Genomic DNA, 15,531 nt, shown 5'->3' on the forward strand with positions numbered 1-15,531 from the left:
TCCAACCCCGTGCTGTACCTGCCCTGGGAGTGTTTGATGAAGACGGTGTAGAGGGAGCTTTACTCTGTACCTAACCCTGTGCTGTACCTCTCCTGGGAGTGTTTGATGAAGACGGTGTAGAGGGAGCTTTACTCTGTATCTAACCCCACGCTGTACCTGTCCTGGGAGTGTTTGATGGGGACAGTGTAGAGGGAGCTTTACTCTATATCTAACCCCGTGCTGTACCTGTACTGGGAGTGTTTGATGGGGACAGTGTAGAGGGAGCTTTACTCTGTATTTAACCAGGTGCTTTACCTATGCTGGGAGTGTTTGATGGGTATGGTGTGGTAGAACCTTTACTCTGTATCTATGTTTATCCCCGAAAGCCTTCAGCTGCCTGGGCCCTGAACTGCAGAGAACTCTCGCTAAACCTATCCTCCTATATATCTGTCTCTCACTCTCTGTCTCTCTCCATTTCTCTCCATCTGTCACCCTTTTTATCTGGCTCTCTCTCTCTCTGTCTGTCTCTCTCTCTCTACCCTCCTTAAGACGCTCCTTGTACCAATCTCTGTGTCTGAGCTTTTGGTTTCCTGTCCCTAATATCTCCCTGTGTGACTCGGTGTTCGATTCTCTTTGATAAACCTCCTGTACCGTGCGCTGGGATGTGAAACGCGGGATATAAATGAGTAACGTGGTTGTTGTTTCTCTCGATAAGGGGGGTAGATACGTCACCATTGTCTGTTCCGTGCAGTTACACAGGCTGCTCAACGTGGGTCAATCTTTACTTCTCTATTCCAGGTAAAACTGGGCAGGAAACAGCTGGAGGAAGAAGATCAATAACTTCAACACATCTTGGCATCGCCTGCTTCATTGTCTTAATCATCAGTTTGGCTATTGCGATAGGGCTGAGAGTCCAAGGTAGGAAACTGAACCTCACACTCAAACTGTTGCAGAGAGTGAACGGAGGCAATACTGAACTCCTTTATTTTCTCACCCTCTGTCCATAAGCAGGGCTGTTTTCATGTTGGAAATAGGCTGTGGTGTGTTTACCCAATCCCTCAGTTTCTAAACTCAGACTTTAAAGGGAGAAGCAGCAACATCTCTCGAGGTTTAAATCAGTAGCAAATTTTATTCATACATTCAAACCCAGTGGGGGGTGTGGGGGTCATCACAACTTCATACACAAACATAAGCACATAACAGGAAGATAGGAAAAAACTTTTTTACAGCTTTCAATAACTTAATCGAAATTGTTGGTTGAAGAAGGGCCACTTTTCGAATACAGCAAAAGGAAAAGTTTAAGATCCCTTTCAGACACGACGCAGCCAATGATATATCACACAACCCTCACTGTAACACTCGGATATATCCCACACCCCTCGCTAACACCCTGATATATCCCACACCCCTCACTGTAACACCCTGATATATTCCACACCCCTCACTGTAACACCCTGATATATCCCACACCCCTCACTGTAACAATCTGATATATCCCACACCCCTCACTATAACACTGATATATCCCACACCCCTCACTGTAACACTCTGATATATCCCACAACCCTCACTATAACACCCTGATATATCCCACACCCCTCACTGTAACACTCGGATATATCCCACAACCCTCACTGTAACACTCTGATATATCCCACACCCCTCACTGTAACGCTCTGATATATCCCACACACCTCACGGTAACACCCTGATATATCCCACACCCCTCACTGTAACAATCTGATATATCCCACACCCCTCACTGTAACACTCTTATATATCCCACACCCCTCACTGTAACACTCTGATATACCCCACACCCCTCACTGTAACACTCTGATATATCCCACACACCCACTGTAGCTTTGTGGTATATCACAGATCACTCACTTTAACTGTGATATATCCCACACCCCTCACTGTAATCCTCTGATATATCCCACATCCCTCACTCTAACACTCTGATATATCCTACACCCATCACAGTGACACTCTGATATATCCAACACCCCTCACTGTAACACTTTGAAATATCCCACTCCCCTCAATGTAACACTCTGATATATCCCGCACACCTCACTGTAACACTCTGATATACCACACACCCCTCACTGTATTCCTCTGATATATCCCACACCCCTCACTCTAACACTCTGATATATCCTACACGCCTCACAGTTACACTCTGATATATCCAACATCCCTCACTGCAACACTCTGATATATGCAACACTCCTTACTGTAACACTTTGAAATATCCCACACCCCTCAATGTAACACTCCGATATATCCCGCACCCCTCACTGTAACATTCTGATATATCCCACACCCCTCACTGTAACACAGATATATCCCAGATGCCTCACTGTAACCCACTGATATATCCCACACCCCTCAATGTAACACTCCGATATATCCCACACCCCTCACTGTAACACTCGGATATATCCCACACCCCTCACTGTAACACTCGGATATATCCCACACCCCTCACTGTAACAATCTGATATATCCCACACCCCTCACTGTAACACTCTGATATATCCCACACCCCTCACTGTAACACTCTGATATACCCCACACCCCTCACTGTAACACTCTGATATATCCCACACACCCACTGTAGCTTTGTGGTATATCACAGATCACTCACTTTAACTGTGATATATCCCACACCCCTCACTGTAATCCTCTGATATATCCCACATCCCTCACTCTAACACTCTGATATATCCTACACCCATCACAGTGACACTCTGATATATCCAACACCCCTCACTGTAACACTTTGAAATATCCCACTCCCCTCAATGTAACACTCTGATATATCCCGCACACCTCACTGTAACACTCTGATATATCACACACCCCTCACTGTATTCCTCTGATATATCCCACACCCCTCACTCTAACACTCTGATATATCCTACACGCCTCACAGTTACACTCTGATATATCCAACATCCCTCACTGCAACACTCTGATATATGCAACACTCCTTACTGTAACACTTTGAAATATCTCACACCCCTCAATGTAACACTCCGATATATCCCGCACCCCTCACTGTAACATTCTGATATATCCCACACCCCTCACTGTAACACAGATATATCCCAGATGCCTCACTGTAACCCACTGATATATCCCACACCCCTCAATGTAACACTCCGATATATCCCACACCCCTCACTGTAACACTCGGATATATCCCACACCCCTCACTGTAACACTCGGATATATCCCACACCCCTCACTGTAACAATCTGATATATCCCACACCCATCACTGTCACACTCTGATATATCCCACACCCCTCACTGTAACACTCTGATATATCCTGCACCCCTCAGTGTAACTCTCTGATATACACCACACGCCCCACTGTAACACTCTGATATGTCCCTCGCGCCCCACTGTAACACTCTGATATATCCCACACCCCTCACTGTAACACTCTGATATATCCCACACGCCCCACTGTAACACTCTGATATATCCCACAACTCTCACTGTAACACAGATATATCCCAGATGCCTCACTGTCACACACTGATATATCCCACACCCCTCACTGTAACACTTTGAAATATCCCACATCCCTCACTGTAACACCCTGATATATCCCACACCCCTCACTGTAACACTCTGATATATCCCACACCCCTCACTCTAACACTGATATATCCCAGACCCCTCACTGTAACACTATGATATATCCCACACCCCTCACTGTAACACTATGATATATCCCACACCCCTCACTGTAACACTCTGATATATCCCACACACCCACTGTAGCTTTGTGGTATATCACAGATCACTCACTTTAACTGTGATATATCCCACACCCCTCACTGTAATCCTCTGATATATCCCATACCCGTCACTGTTACACTCTGATATCTCCAACACCCCTCACTGTAACACTGATATATCCTACACCGCTCAAAGTTACAGTCTGATATATCCCACAACCGTCACTGTAACACCCTGATATATCCCACATCCATCACTGTAACACTCTGATATAGCCCACACCCTTCACTATAACACTCTGATATACCCCATACCCCTCACTGTAACACTCTGATATATCCTACAACCCTCACTGTAATGCTCTGATATATCCCACACCCCTCACTGTAACACTCTGATAAATCCCACAACCCTCACTGTAACACCCTGATATATCCTACACCCCTCACTGTAACGCTCTGATATATCCCACATCCCTCACTGTAACACTCTGCTATATCCCACACCCCTCACTTTAACATTCTGATATATCACACACTCCTCACTGTAACACTCTGATATATCCCACACCCCTCACTGTAACATACTGATATACCCCACACCCCTCACTGTAACACTGTGATATATCCCACACCCCTCACTGTAAAACTCTGATATATCCCACACGCCCCACTGTAACACTGTGATATATCCCACACGCCCCACTGTTACACTGTGATATATCCCACACCCCTCACTCTAACGCCCTGAGAAATCCCACACCTCTCACTGTAACACACTGAAATATCCCACATGCCCCACTGTAACCCTCTGATATATCCCACATCCCTCACGGCAACACCCTGAAATTTCCCATTCCCCTCACTGTCAGTCTCTGCTATATCCCACACCAATGTCTAATACTCTGATATATGTCTCATGCCACAATGTAACACTCTGATATATCCCACACCCCGTATTATAATACTCAGATATATCCCACACACTTCATAGTAACATTCTGATCTATCCCACACAATTAATTGTAGCACTCTGATATATCACACACCCCTCACTGTAACATTCTGATATATCCCACACCCCTCACTGTAACACTCTGATATATCCCACACCCCTCACTGTAACACTCTGATATATCCCACAGCCCTCACTGTAACACCCTGATATGTCCCATTTCCCGCATTGAAATACTCTGATATATTCCACAACCTTCACTTTAACACTTTAATATATCACACACTCCTCACTGTAACACACTGATATACCCCACACCCCTCACTCTAACACTCTGATATATCCCACACCCCTCACTGTAAGACTCTGATATATCCCACACCCCTCACTGTATCAGTCTGATATATCCCACACTCCTCACTGTAACACTCTGATATATCCCACACCCCTCACTGTATCAGTCTGATATATCCCACACCCCTCACTGTAACATTCTGACATATCCCACATCCAGATGACTCACTCCAGCTCTGTTGTGATATCGACTGGTGGAGGAGTGGGCAGGTCGGGGATTGACAAAGTTTCACATAGAGAAGTGTGAAGTGATTGATTTTGGCTGGACGAATATGTAGAGTCAGGTTCAATCGAGGCATACAAGGGGGCATTGGATGGTTATTTGAACAGATACAATGTGCAGGGGTACAGGGGGGAAAAGGCAAGGTGATGGCACTGGGTCCTAACGCTCATTTGGAGAGCCGGTGCGGACACAATGGGCCAAATGGCCTCCTTCTGTCCGGTTCAGACCCTGTGGTTCTTTGATCCTGTGAGTTCTGTGACCCTGTGATTCTCTCAGTCCTACAGATGGACAAGAACATGACGGGGCTGAACGGAAAGATCCAGAACATGTCCGAGACCCTTGAAAAGACGCTCCGGAACCTCAGATCCGTCTGCACCGTTCTCCGAAACTGCTCGGGTGAGTTGGCGCTGAATGGGCCTCCTCCTGTTCCCGTGTAACTGGCTCGAGAGGGGCTGAATTACCTCCTCCTGTTCCTGTGTAACAGGCTCGAGAGGGGCTGAATGGCCTCCTCCTGTTCCTGTGTAACAGGCTCGAGAGGGGCTGAATGGTCTCCTCCTGTTCTTGTGTAACAGGCTCGAGAGGGGCTGAATGGCCTCCTCCTGTTCCTGTGTAATAGGCTCGAGAGGGGCCGAATGGGATCCTCCTGTTCCTGTGTAACAGGCTCGAGAGGGGCCGAATGGGATCCTCCTGTTCCTTTGTAACAGGCTCGAGAGGGGCCGAATGGCCTCTTCCTGTTCCTGTGTAACAGTTTCGATAGGGGCTGAATGGCCTCCTCCTGCTCCTGTGGATCAAGCTCGAGAGGGGCTGAATGGCCTCGTCCTGTTCCTAATGTCCCGATGTATTTCTCTGAACTAAGTCTTCATAATTTTGCAGAGTCTCCCTGTCCGAGCGGCTGGAAAGTTCATAATCATCATTGCTATAGATTGTCAACGAAGAGCAAGGATTGGGACTCGGCAAAACTACAATGTGAATCTGAACATTCACACCTCATCATCATAAATACAGAACAGGAACAGGTGAGAATGACAGACGCTTCAGTCAGAATGAGATAGAGAGAGAATATCCCTCTACACTGTCCCCATCAAACAATCCCAGGACAGGCACAGCACGGGGTTAGATACAGAGTAAAGCTCCCTCTACACCGTCCCCATCAAACACTCGCAGGACAGGTACAGCACAGGGTTAGATACAGAGTAAAGCTCCCTCTACACCGTCCCCATCAAACACTCCCAGGACAGGCACAGCACGGGGTAAGATACAGAGTAAAGCTCCCTCTACACCGTCCCCATCAAACACTCCCAGGACAGGTACAGCACAGGGTTAGATACAGAGTAAAGCTCCCTCTACACCGTCCCCATCAAACACTCACAGGACAGGTACAGCACGGGGTTAGATACAGAGTAAAGCTCCCTCCATTCTGTCCCCATCAAACACTCCCAGGACAGGTACAGCACGGGGTTAGATACAGAGTAATGTTCCCTCTACACTACATGAACGAGGGTTTCAGCAGTCGATGAGCTGAGCCCGGTGTGGTTCTGGGTGATGTTACGGAGTTTGGAAGAGGCCGTCTTGGTGACGATGTAGATATGAGGTGGGAATCCCATCTCCAGGTTAAACATGACCCCAGGGTTGTGAACAGTCTGGTTCGGACTCAGAGTTCCCAGGATGGAGTCGGTAACTCGGGAATGGAGTTTGGAACAGAGACGGAAAACAACAACTTCAGTCTTCCCGATATTTAATCAGAGGGAATGAGGGAGAATTTCCTGAGGAAGAGTTTGGGGCATTTTGGGGATCAGTTGTGTGTGTGTTTGTGTGTGTGTGTCTGTGTCACTGTGAATTAAGGCCATAAAACTAACTGTTCACACCATATCATTATATCTGCTGCAGAATTTCATAAAGAACTCTGTTGAGAACAATCTTGGGACTTACTGGATCGGACTAACAGATCGAGAGAGTGAAGGAAACTGGAAATGGGTGGATGGGACCCCAGTGAGGTGAGTCCTAGCGTCGCATGGAGAGAGAGAGCGGGACAGGGGGATTATTTTGGGGATTGATACAGGGCTATGGGGAGAGAGCGGGACAGTGGGATTAGTTTGGGATTGATACAGGGCTATGGGGAGAGAGCGGGACAGGGGGATTATTTTGGGGATTGATACAAGGCCAAGGGGAGAGAGCGGGACAGGGGGATTATTTTGGGGATTGATACAGGGCTATGGGGAGAGAGCCGGACAGTGGGATTAGTTTGGGATTGATACAGGGCTATGGGGAGTGAGTGGGGCAGTGGGATTAGTTTGGGATTGATACAGGGCTATGGGGAGGGAGCGGGACAGTGGGATTAGTTTGGGAATTGATACATGGCTATGGGGAGGGAGCGGGGCAGTGGGATTAGTTTGGGATTGATACAGGGCTATGGGGAGAGAGCAGGACAGTGGGATTAGTTTGGGGATTGATACAGGGCTATGGGGAGAGAGCGGGGCAGTGGGATTAGTTTGGGATTGATACAGGGCTATGGGGAGAGAGCGGGACAGTGGGATTAGTTTGGGATTGATACAGGGCTATGGGGAGAGAGCAGGACAGTGGGATTAGTTTGGGGATTGATACAGGGCTATGGGGAGAGAGCGGGGCAGTGGGATAAGTTTGGGATTGATACAGGGCTATGGGGAGAGAGCGGGACAGTGGAATTAGTTTGGGATTTCTACCGGGCTGTAGGAATCTTGTTGATTCTGTGCAGGAATGTGTCGGACTTTTAACAGTATTTTTGATTTCCCCATTTCCCAGTTTTACTCGATGGGATCAGGGTGAACCGAATAACGTGAATGGTAATGAAAACTGCACCAGCATCAGAATAAACGGCTGGAATGATGTCAGTTGTACCGATCGCCTCCCTTTCATCTGTGAGAAAAAGGCACTGCGCTGCGTCGAGGCAGCTGATATTGAGAAATATTGTTCCTGAAGAGAGACTGGGACACAGAACGAGAGGGTCAGGATTGTCCAAAGATCCCCAGCCCCTCCTCCATTCCCCACAATCCCCGACTGCCCGAGGCCACGTCCGTAAGGTGAAAGTTCATCTGTTCCCCTTTTCTCCCAGGAGGAGCCTCCTGCAGCACCACCAGTGGTGGGAGGCGGGAATGACAGCGTGACGGTTGACATAGGAAAACCCCATTATAAATCCAGGCAGGAATCCGACAAAATGTTACAGGACAGAAGCCCTGCATTTTTCTAGCACCTTTCACTAATTCAGGAGATCCCCAATGTACTTTTGCAGCCAATGAAGCAACTCCTTACAATGTTTTCATGGTTGTCATGTCAGAAACGAGGCATTCAATTTGCGTGCAGTAAGCTCTCACTGGACTCGGGACTGAACCCGGTCACATCAGAAATAGCCTTTGGACTTTTTCTTCTCAGACTCTGGAAATCACGTGAACTCATGTTCATCTCCGTGATTCTTGTACTGTTACAATCTATAGTTGTAAAAGTTTCCTTTGTCTATCCTCCATTTCTGTGTGTGTGTGTGTGTGTGTGTGTGTGTGCGTATGTGTGCGTCTGTGTGTATGTGGGTGCATATTTTTTTGTGTGTCTTTGTATGTGTATGTATTTTTGTATGTATATGTTTGTGTGTATGTGTGTGTTTGTGTGTGTGTGTTTGCGTGTCTCTATGTGTCCGTGTGTGTGTTTGTATGTGTCCGTGTGTGAGTGAGTGTGTGTGTTTGTGTGTGCGTGTGTGTATATGTTGTGTGTGTCTGTGTGTGAGTGTATGTGTTGTGTATATGTGGTGTGTGAGTTGTGTGTGTGCGAGTGTGAGTGTGACTTTGTGAACATTCCTGCCCCGGATTTTAAATGTAAATAAACTAACCCGAGTTGATCATAATGTGAGTTTGCTGTGAGTGATTAGTATAGTGGATCAGACACACTGAGGGTTTGGGAAAACACACCACAACACACTTCACAAAGAATTCAAAACATCTTCTGCGTGCGGACAGTTGGTGAGAGACAGAAGTACAGTTTGCCTGTCCCTCTCCTGTCCGGAATAGTTCGTTCTGAGGAACCTACCAACTCAGACATGTGTACAAGATCTCCAACTTTGTAATACTGCTCCTAACTTCTCAATTCCTTCATAGACCAACCTATGCACTTTTGCTGTAACCAATCCCTTAGGTGTGTTCGGTGTCCTGATGTTTACCCAGGAAGTGACCACAACGAGCAGGAAAACACAACTGCTTCTTTTACCGATTAACTGAAATCTGTGTCCCTCTCGTCCTCGCTCCTTCCCCCAATGGGACAGTTTCTCCCTCTCTATTCACGTTGCTGCTATGCCTTTTAATTCCGTGAGCTATAACTTTGCTCACAAGCCTGTTGTGTGGCACTGTATCAAATGCCTTCTGGAAGTCCATGTACACTACATCTACAGTGGTACCCTCATCGACCCTCTCTCTTCCCTCATCAATAAAACTCCAGCAAGTTCATTAAACAGTATTTTCCCAGAACAAATCCATGCTGGTTTTCCTTAATTCACCTGCATTTGTCCTTGTGACGATTTAATTTTCTCCTGGATTATTGTTTCCAGAAGCTTCCTCACCGTCAAGGTTAAACTAACTGGCTTGTAGTTGCTGGGTTTATCTTTTCACCCTGTGTTGAGCAAGGTGGTAACGCAATTCTCCAGTCCTCTGGAACAACCCCAGAGTAATGTTTTTAGAGACTGTGCCCATGTCGTCTGTTCTGGAGCATAAAGGGTTAACAGGTGTGATATGCTCATATATGACATAGATGATGATATATCAATAACCTCAATCAGTCATGAGTTAGACTCTTGAAAGAGAGAGAGGGGTTGGAAACATGCCTAGGTGTAATGTGCCTACTCTGTAACCTGTTCACAAGTCGTACTAGTAAACAACTGTTGGGCAGATACCAAAGAGAATCTACAGGGTGCCCAATAGCCAAGTCCCATGCCTAAAGGCCAAGATGGAAGGACCATTATATAACATGGTGGCAGCCGTGGAGACATTGATGCATAAAACACATGGTTGCCCTCGAAGTAACCACAGGGTGACAGCAGCTCGATAGCAGCTTGTAACACATCGATGGAAGAAGGAAGAACACTGGAGGGAGGTAAGGATGACTGTCCCTGGTCAGCAGCCCCTGCCCCTACCTGGTCCATTTAACCGTCCCGAGTGCCTGCAGAGAGGCCAGCAGTGGGAGTTATGGAAACACCATTGTCTCCAGTATTGAGCAGCGTCAGGCCTTCAGGTGAAAGAGCAGAAGCTTCAGGTCAGGACCTTTCTGTATGCAGTAGGTCCAGTGGCAGATGGCGTTGTCAAAGGGCAGAGGAGTCTACCGCGGGCTTGAGCCCATTCCTAATACCTTTGACACTCACTTAAGCCCGAAGCGAGACTTAGTAATTCAACAAACACATTCTAACCAGCCCTCGTAGAACCTGGGGAATCTATTGGATTATTCCTAACCGACCTACACATTCAGGTGAGTCTTTGCAGAAACAAGGAGCTGATTGATGAGCGAATCCATGATCACAGGGTCGTGGTGTCCAGGATGAAAAACCCTCCAACATTCTGCAGAAGAAAGATGATCTTATTTCAGATCAAGCGTTCCAATGTGCGAGGCAAGGTTGTAAAACATCAAGATCACAAAACAACGATAACTTCAACAACAACCTCAACCTTGAAAAACACCAACAAATTCAATAACAACCTCAACATTGAAAAACACCAACAAATTCAACAACCTCAACATTGAAAAACACCAACAAATTCAACAACAACCTCAACAAATTCAACAACAATATAATATAAAAATATAAAAACAAAAAACTGCGGATGCTGGAAATCCAAAACAAAAACAGAAATACATAGAAAAACTCAGCAGGTCTGGCAGCATCGGCGGAGAAGAACAAAGTTGACCTGTCAAGTCCTCATGACCCTTCAACAGAACAGACACTTCCTCCTGGACCATGACCCCACCACTGAACATCAAGCCATTGTTTCCAGGACTGTCACTGACCTCATCTCCTCTGGAGATCTTCCTCCCACAGCTTCCAACCTGACAGTCGCCCAACCTGGGACGGCCCGATTCTACCTCCTACCCAAAATCCACAAACAGAACTGCCCCAGCAGACCGATCGTGTCAGCCTGTTCCTGCCCCACGGAACTCATTTCTTGTTATCTTGACTCCCTTCTCTCTCCCCTTGTCCAGTCCCTTCCCACCTACATCCGTGATTCCTCTGACACCTTACATCACCTCAACAATTTCCAGTTCTCTGGCCCCAACCGCCTCCTCTTCACCATGGACGTCCAATCCCTCTACACCTCCATCCCCCACCGGGATGGTCTGAGGGCTCTCAGCTTCTTCCTTGAACAAAGGCCCGAACAATCCCCATCCACCATTACTCTCCTCCATCTGGCTGAACTTGTTCTCACACTGAACAATTTTTTCTTTAACTCCTCTCACTTCCTCCAAATAAAAGGTGTGGCTATGGGTACCCGCATGGGCCCCAGCTATGCCTATCTCTTTATGGGGTATGTGGAACATTCCTTGTTCCAGTCCTACTCCGGGGCCCTCCCACAACTCTTTCTCCGGTACAACGATGATTACTTCGGTGCTGCTTCATGCTCTCGTCTGGACCTGGAAAAATTTATTAACTTTGCTTCCAATCTCCACCCCTCCATCATTTTCACATGGTCCATCTCTGACACTTCCCTTCCCTTCCTTGACCTCTCTGTCTCAATTTCTGGTGATAGGCTGTCCACCAATATTTAAAAAATTCAACAACAACCTCAACATTGAAAAACACCAACAAATTCAACAACAATCTCAACAAATTCAACCGCAGCATTTAATAACACCAACAAGTTCAACAACAACCTCAACCTTGAAAAACACCAACAAATTCAACAACAACCCCCACATTGAGAAACACCAACAAATTCAACAACAACCCCCACATTGAGAAACACCAACAAATTCAACAACAACCCCCACATTGAGAAACACCAACAAATTCAACAACAACCCCCACATTGAGAAACACCAACAAATTCAACAACAACCCCCACATTGAGAAACACCAACAAATTCAACAACAACCCCCACATTGAGAAACACCAACAAATTCAACAACAACCCCCACATTGAGAAACACCAACAAGCTGGACTCGAGCTCTCGGTCGTTGCCCTCCTTGTATCACAGTCGGGGGGAGGGGGGGTTTGGGGGTCGGGGAGGGGGGGGATTGGGGGTCGGGGGTCGGGGGTTTTGGGAGTCGGGGGACGGGGGGTTTGGGGGTCGGGGGGTTTGGGGGTCAGGGAAAGGGGGTTTGAGGATCGGGGGGGTTTGGGTGTCGGGGGGAGGGGGGTTTGGGTGTCGGGGGGAGGGGGGGTTTGGGGGTCGGGGAGGGGGGGGATTGGGGGTCGGGTATTTGGGGGTCGGGGGTTTTGGGAGTCGGGGGACGGGGGGTTTGGGGGTCAGGGGGTTTGGGGGTCAGGGAAAGGGGGTTTGAGGATCGGGGGGGTTTGGGTGTCGGGGGGAGGGGGGGTTTGGGGGTCGGGGGAGAGGGGGTTTGGGGGTCGGGGGGGTTTGGGGGTCGGGGCGGGTTTGGGGGTCGGAAGAGGGGCGGGATTAGGGGTCGGGGGGGTTTTAGGGTCGGGGGGAGGGGGGGTTTGGGGGTCGGGGGAGGTGGGGTCGGGGGGAGGGGGGTTTGGGGGGAGGGGGGGTTTGGGGGTCTGGGTGTCGGGGGGAGGGGCGGGTTTGGGGTTCGGGGGGGTTTTGGGCGTCGGGGGAGGGGCGGGTTTGGGGGTCGGGGGGGTTTGGGGGAGGGGGGTTTGGGGGTCGGGGGGGTTGGGGGTCGGGGGGCAGGGGGGTTTGGGGGTCGGAGGGGGTTTGGGGGTCTGGGGGGGTTTGAGGGTCGGGGGTGTATGGGGGGGTTTGGGGGTCGGGGGGGTTGGGGGTCGGGGGGGGGTTGGGGGTCGGGGGGGTTTGGGGGTCGGGGGGAGGGGCGGGTTTGGGGGTCAGGGGGGTTTTGGGCGTCGGGGGGAGGGGCGGGTTTGGGGGAGGGGGGTTTGGGGGTCGGGAGGGTTGGGGGTCGGGGGGCAGGGGGGTTTGGGGGTCGGGGGGGGTTGGGGGTCGGGGGGATTTGGGGGTCGGGGGGATTTGGGGGGTTTGAGGGTCGGGGGTGTATGGGGGGGTTTGGGGGTCGGGGGTGTTTGGGGGTCGGGGGAGTTGGGGGTCGGGGGGCTTGGGGGTCAGGGGGGTTTGAGGGTCGGGGGTGTATGGGGGGGTTTGGGGGTCGGGGGGGTTTGGGGGTCGGGGGAGGTGGTGGTTCGGGGGGGGGGGGTTTGGGGGTCGGGAGGAGGTTGGGGTTTGGGGGTCAGGGGGGTTTGGGGGTCGGGGGGAGGGGCGGGTTTGGGGGTAGGGGGAGGGGCGGGTTTGGGGGTCGGGGGGGTTTGAGTGTCGGGGGGAGGGGCGGGTTTGGGGGTCGGGGGAGGGGCAGGTTTGGGGGGTCGGGGGGAGGGGCGGGTTTGGGGGTCGGGGGGGGTTTGGGTGTCGGGGGGAGGGGCGGGTTTGGGGGTCGGGGGAGGGGCAGGTTTGGGGGGTCGGGGGGAGGGGCGGGTTTGGGGGTCGGGGGGGTTTGAGTGTCGGGGGGAGGGGCGGGTTTGGGGGTCGGGGGAGGGGCAGGTTTGGGGGGTCGGGGGGAGGGGCGGGTTTGGGGGTCGGGGGGGGTTTGGGTGTCGGGGGGAGGGGCGGGTTTGGGGGTCGGGGGAGGGGCAGGTTTGGGGGGTCGGGGGGAGGGGCGGGTTTGGGGGTCGGGGGGGTTTGGGTGTCGGGGGGAGGTGGTGGTTCGGGGGGGGCTTTGGGGGTCGGGGGGGTTTGGGGGTCGGGGGGAGGGGCGGGTTTGGGGGTCGGGGGAGGGGCAGGTTTGGGGGTCGGGGGGGTTTGGGGGGTCGGGGCGGGTTTGGGGGTCGGGGGGAGGGGCGGGATTAGGGGTCGGGGGGGTTTTAGGGTCGGGGGGGTTTGGGGGTCGGGGGGTTTGGGGGTTTGGGGGTCGGGGGGGTTTGGGGGTCGGGGGAGGGGGGTTTGGGGGTCGGGGGAGGTGGTGGTTCGGGGGAGGGGTTTGGGGGTCGGGGGGAGGTTGGGGTTTGGGGGTCGGGGGAAGGCAGGCTTTGGGGGTCGGGGGGAGGGGGGGTTTGGGGGTCAGGGGGGTTTGGGGGTCGGGGGGAGGGGCGGGTTTGGGGGTTGGGGGAGGGGCGGGTTTGGGGGTTGGGGGAGGGGCGGGTTTGGGGGTCGGGGGAGGGGCAGGTTTGGGGGGTCGGGGGGAGGGGCAGGTTTGGGGGTCGGGGGGAGGGGCGGTTTTGGGGGTCGGGGGGGTTTGGGTGTCGGGGGGAGGTGGGGGTTTGGGGATCGGGGGAGGGGGGTTTGGGGGTCGGGGGAGGTGGTGGTTCGGGGGGGGCTTTGGGGGTCGGGGGAGGGGGGGTTTGGGGGTCAGGGGGGTTTGGGGGTCGGGGTGTCTGGGGGGGTATTGGGGGTCTGGGGTTCGGGGGTGGTGGGGGGGGGGGTTCGGGGTCCGGGGGAGGGGCGGGTTTGGGGGTTCGGGGGGGGTTTTGGGGGGTTTGGGGTTCGGGGGGCAGGGAGTGGGGGAGGAAGGTGCGCAGCCCCTTCCCTTGACCACAATCCGCTGTCCGGGCCTCTCTCCTGTCCAGGAGGCCGCTGGCAACACTCGGCTGGGCCGCCCTGAGCTTTGTCTTCTCCGGGTCCACACGCCAATTCCCAGCTCGGACACGGGAGCTGCGGCCTGGACAAACCTCGGGGCTGATTTCAGCCTCAAGGGGACAGGAGAGCGGGGAAATGTAGAGCCAGGGCCTGGGAAACTGCCCACGCTCTCCCCGAGTCAGGCTCTCAATGTGGGCGGGAGGAGGAGGCTCCACGTCCCAGGCCGGAACGGTCACTCTTCCTGACACGGATTGTCAGCCCAAACTCCCGGCAGGACCGGGAGAAACCAATCCACAAACTGCAGAGACAGAGAGAGGGAGGGAGGGAGAGAAGGAGGGAGAGAGGGAGAGGGAGAGAGAGAGGGAGGGAGAGGGAGAGAGGGAGGGAGAGGGAGAGAGGGAGGGGGAGGGAGAGGGAGAGGGGGAGAGAAGGAGGGGGAGAGGGAGAGGAAGGGAGATACAGGGAGAGAGAGGGAGAGGGAAACACAGAGACAGAGAGAGGGAGAGGCAGAGAGAGTGAGACAGAGAAAGTGAGAGAGAGTGAGAGAAAG

General features: G+C 51.7%; 1 protein-coding gene across 1 annotated transcript; it reads left to right on the top strand.

Annotated features, from left to right (window-relative positions):
• Positions 1–774: 774 nt before the first annotated feature.
• On the top strand, positions 775–9,135 carry LOC144676325 (C-type lectin domain family 17, member A-like). The gene is made up of 5 exons (XM_078536768.1): positions 775–897; positions 5,546–5,665; positions 6,143–6,285; positions 7,157–7,263; positions 8,048–9,135. Exons 2-5 carry the CDS (start codon positions 5,554–5,556, stop codon positions 8,220–8,222), a joined length of 537 nt encoding a protein of 178 aa, XP_078392894.1. The 5' UTR covers positions 775–897; positions 5,546–5,553; the 3' UTR covers positions 8,223–9,135.
• Positions 9,136–15,531: the final 6,396 nt, after the last annotated feature.

The sequence above is a fragment of the Cetorhinus maximus genome, unplaced genomic scaffold (genome assembly GCF_964194155.1).
Source record: "Cetorhinus maximus unplaced genomic scaffold, sCetMax3.hap1.1 HAP1_SCAFFOLD_1507, whole genome shotgun sequence".
NCBI lineage: Eukaryota > Metazoa > Chordata > Chondrichthyes > Lamniformes > Cetorhinidae > Cetorhinus > Cetorhinus maximus.

What these genes read in the sequence shown, in the direction of transcription:
- LOC144676325 (XM_078536768.1), top strand. Translation starts at nt 5,554, where the DNA reads ATGGACAAGAACATGACGGGGCTGAACGGAAAGATCCAGAACATGTCC. An exon ending in TAAATACAGAACAGGAACAG is followed by an intron (nt 6,286 to 7,156) that starts GTGAGAATGACA and finishes TATCTGCTGCAG; the next exon opens with AATTTCATAAAGAACTCTGT. An exon ending in GTGGATGGGACCCCAGTGAG is followed by an intron (nt 7,264 to 8,047) that starts GTGAGTCCTAGC and finishes CCCATTTCCCAG; the next exon opens with TTTTACTCGATGGGATCAGG.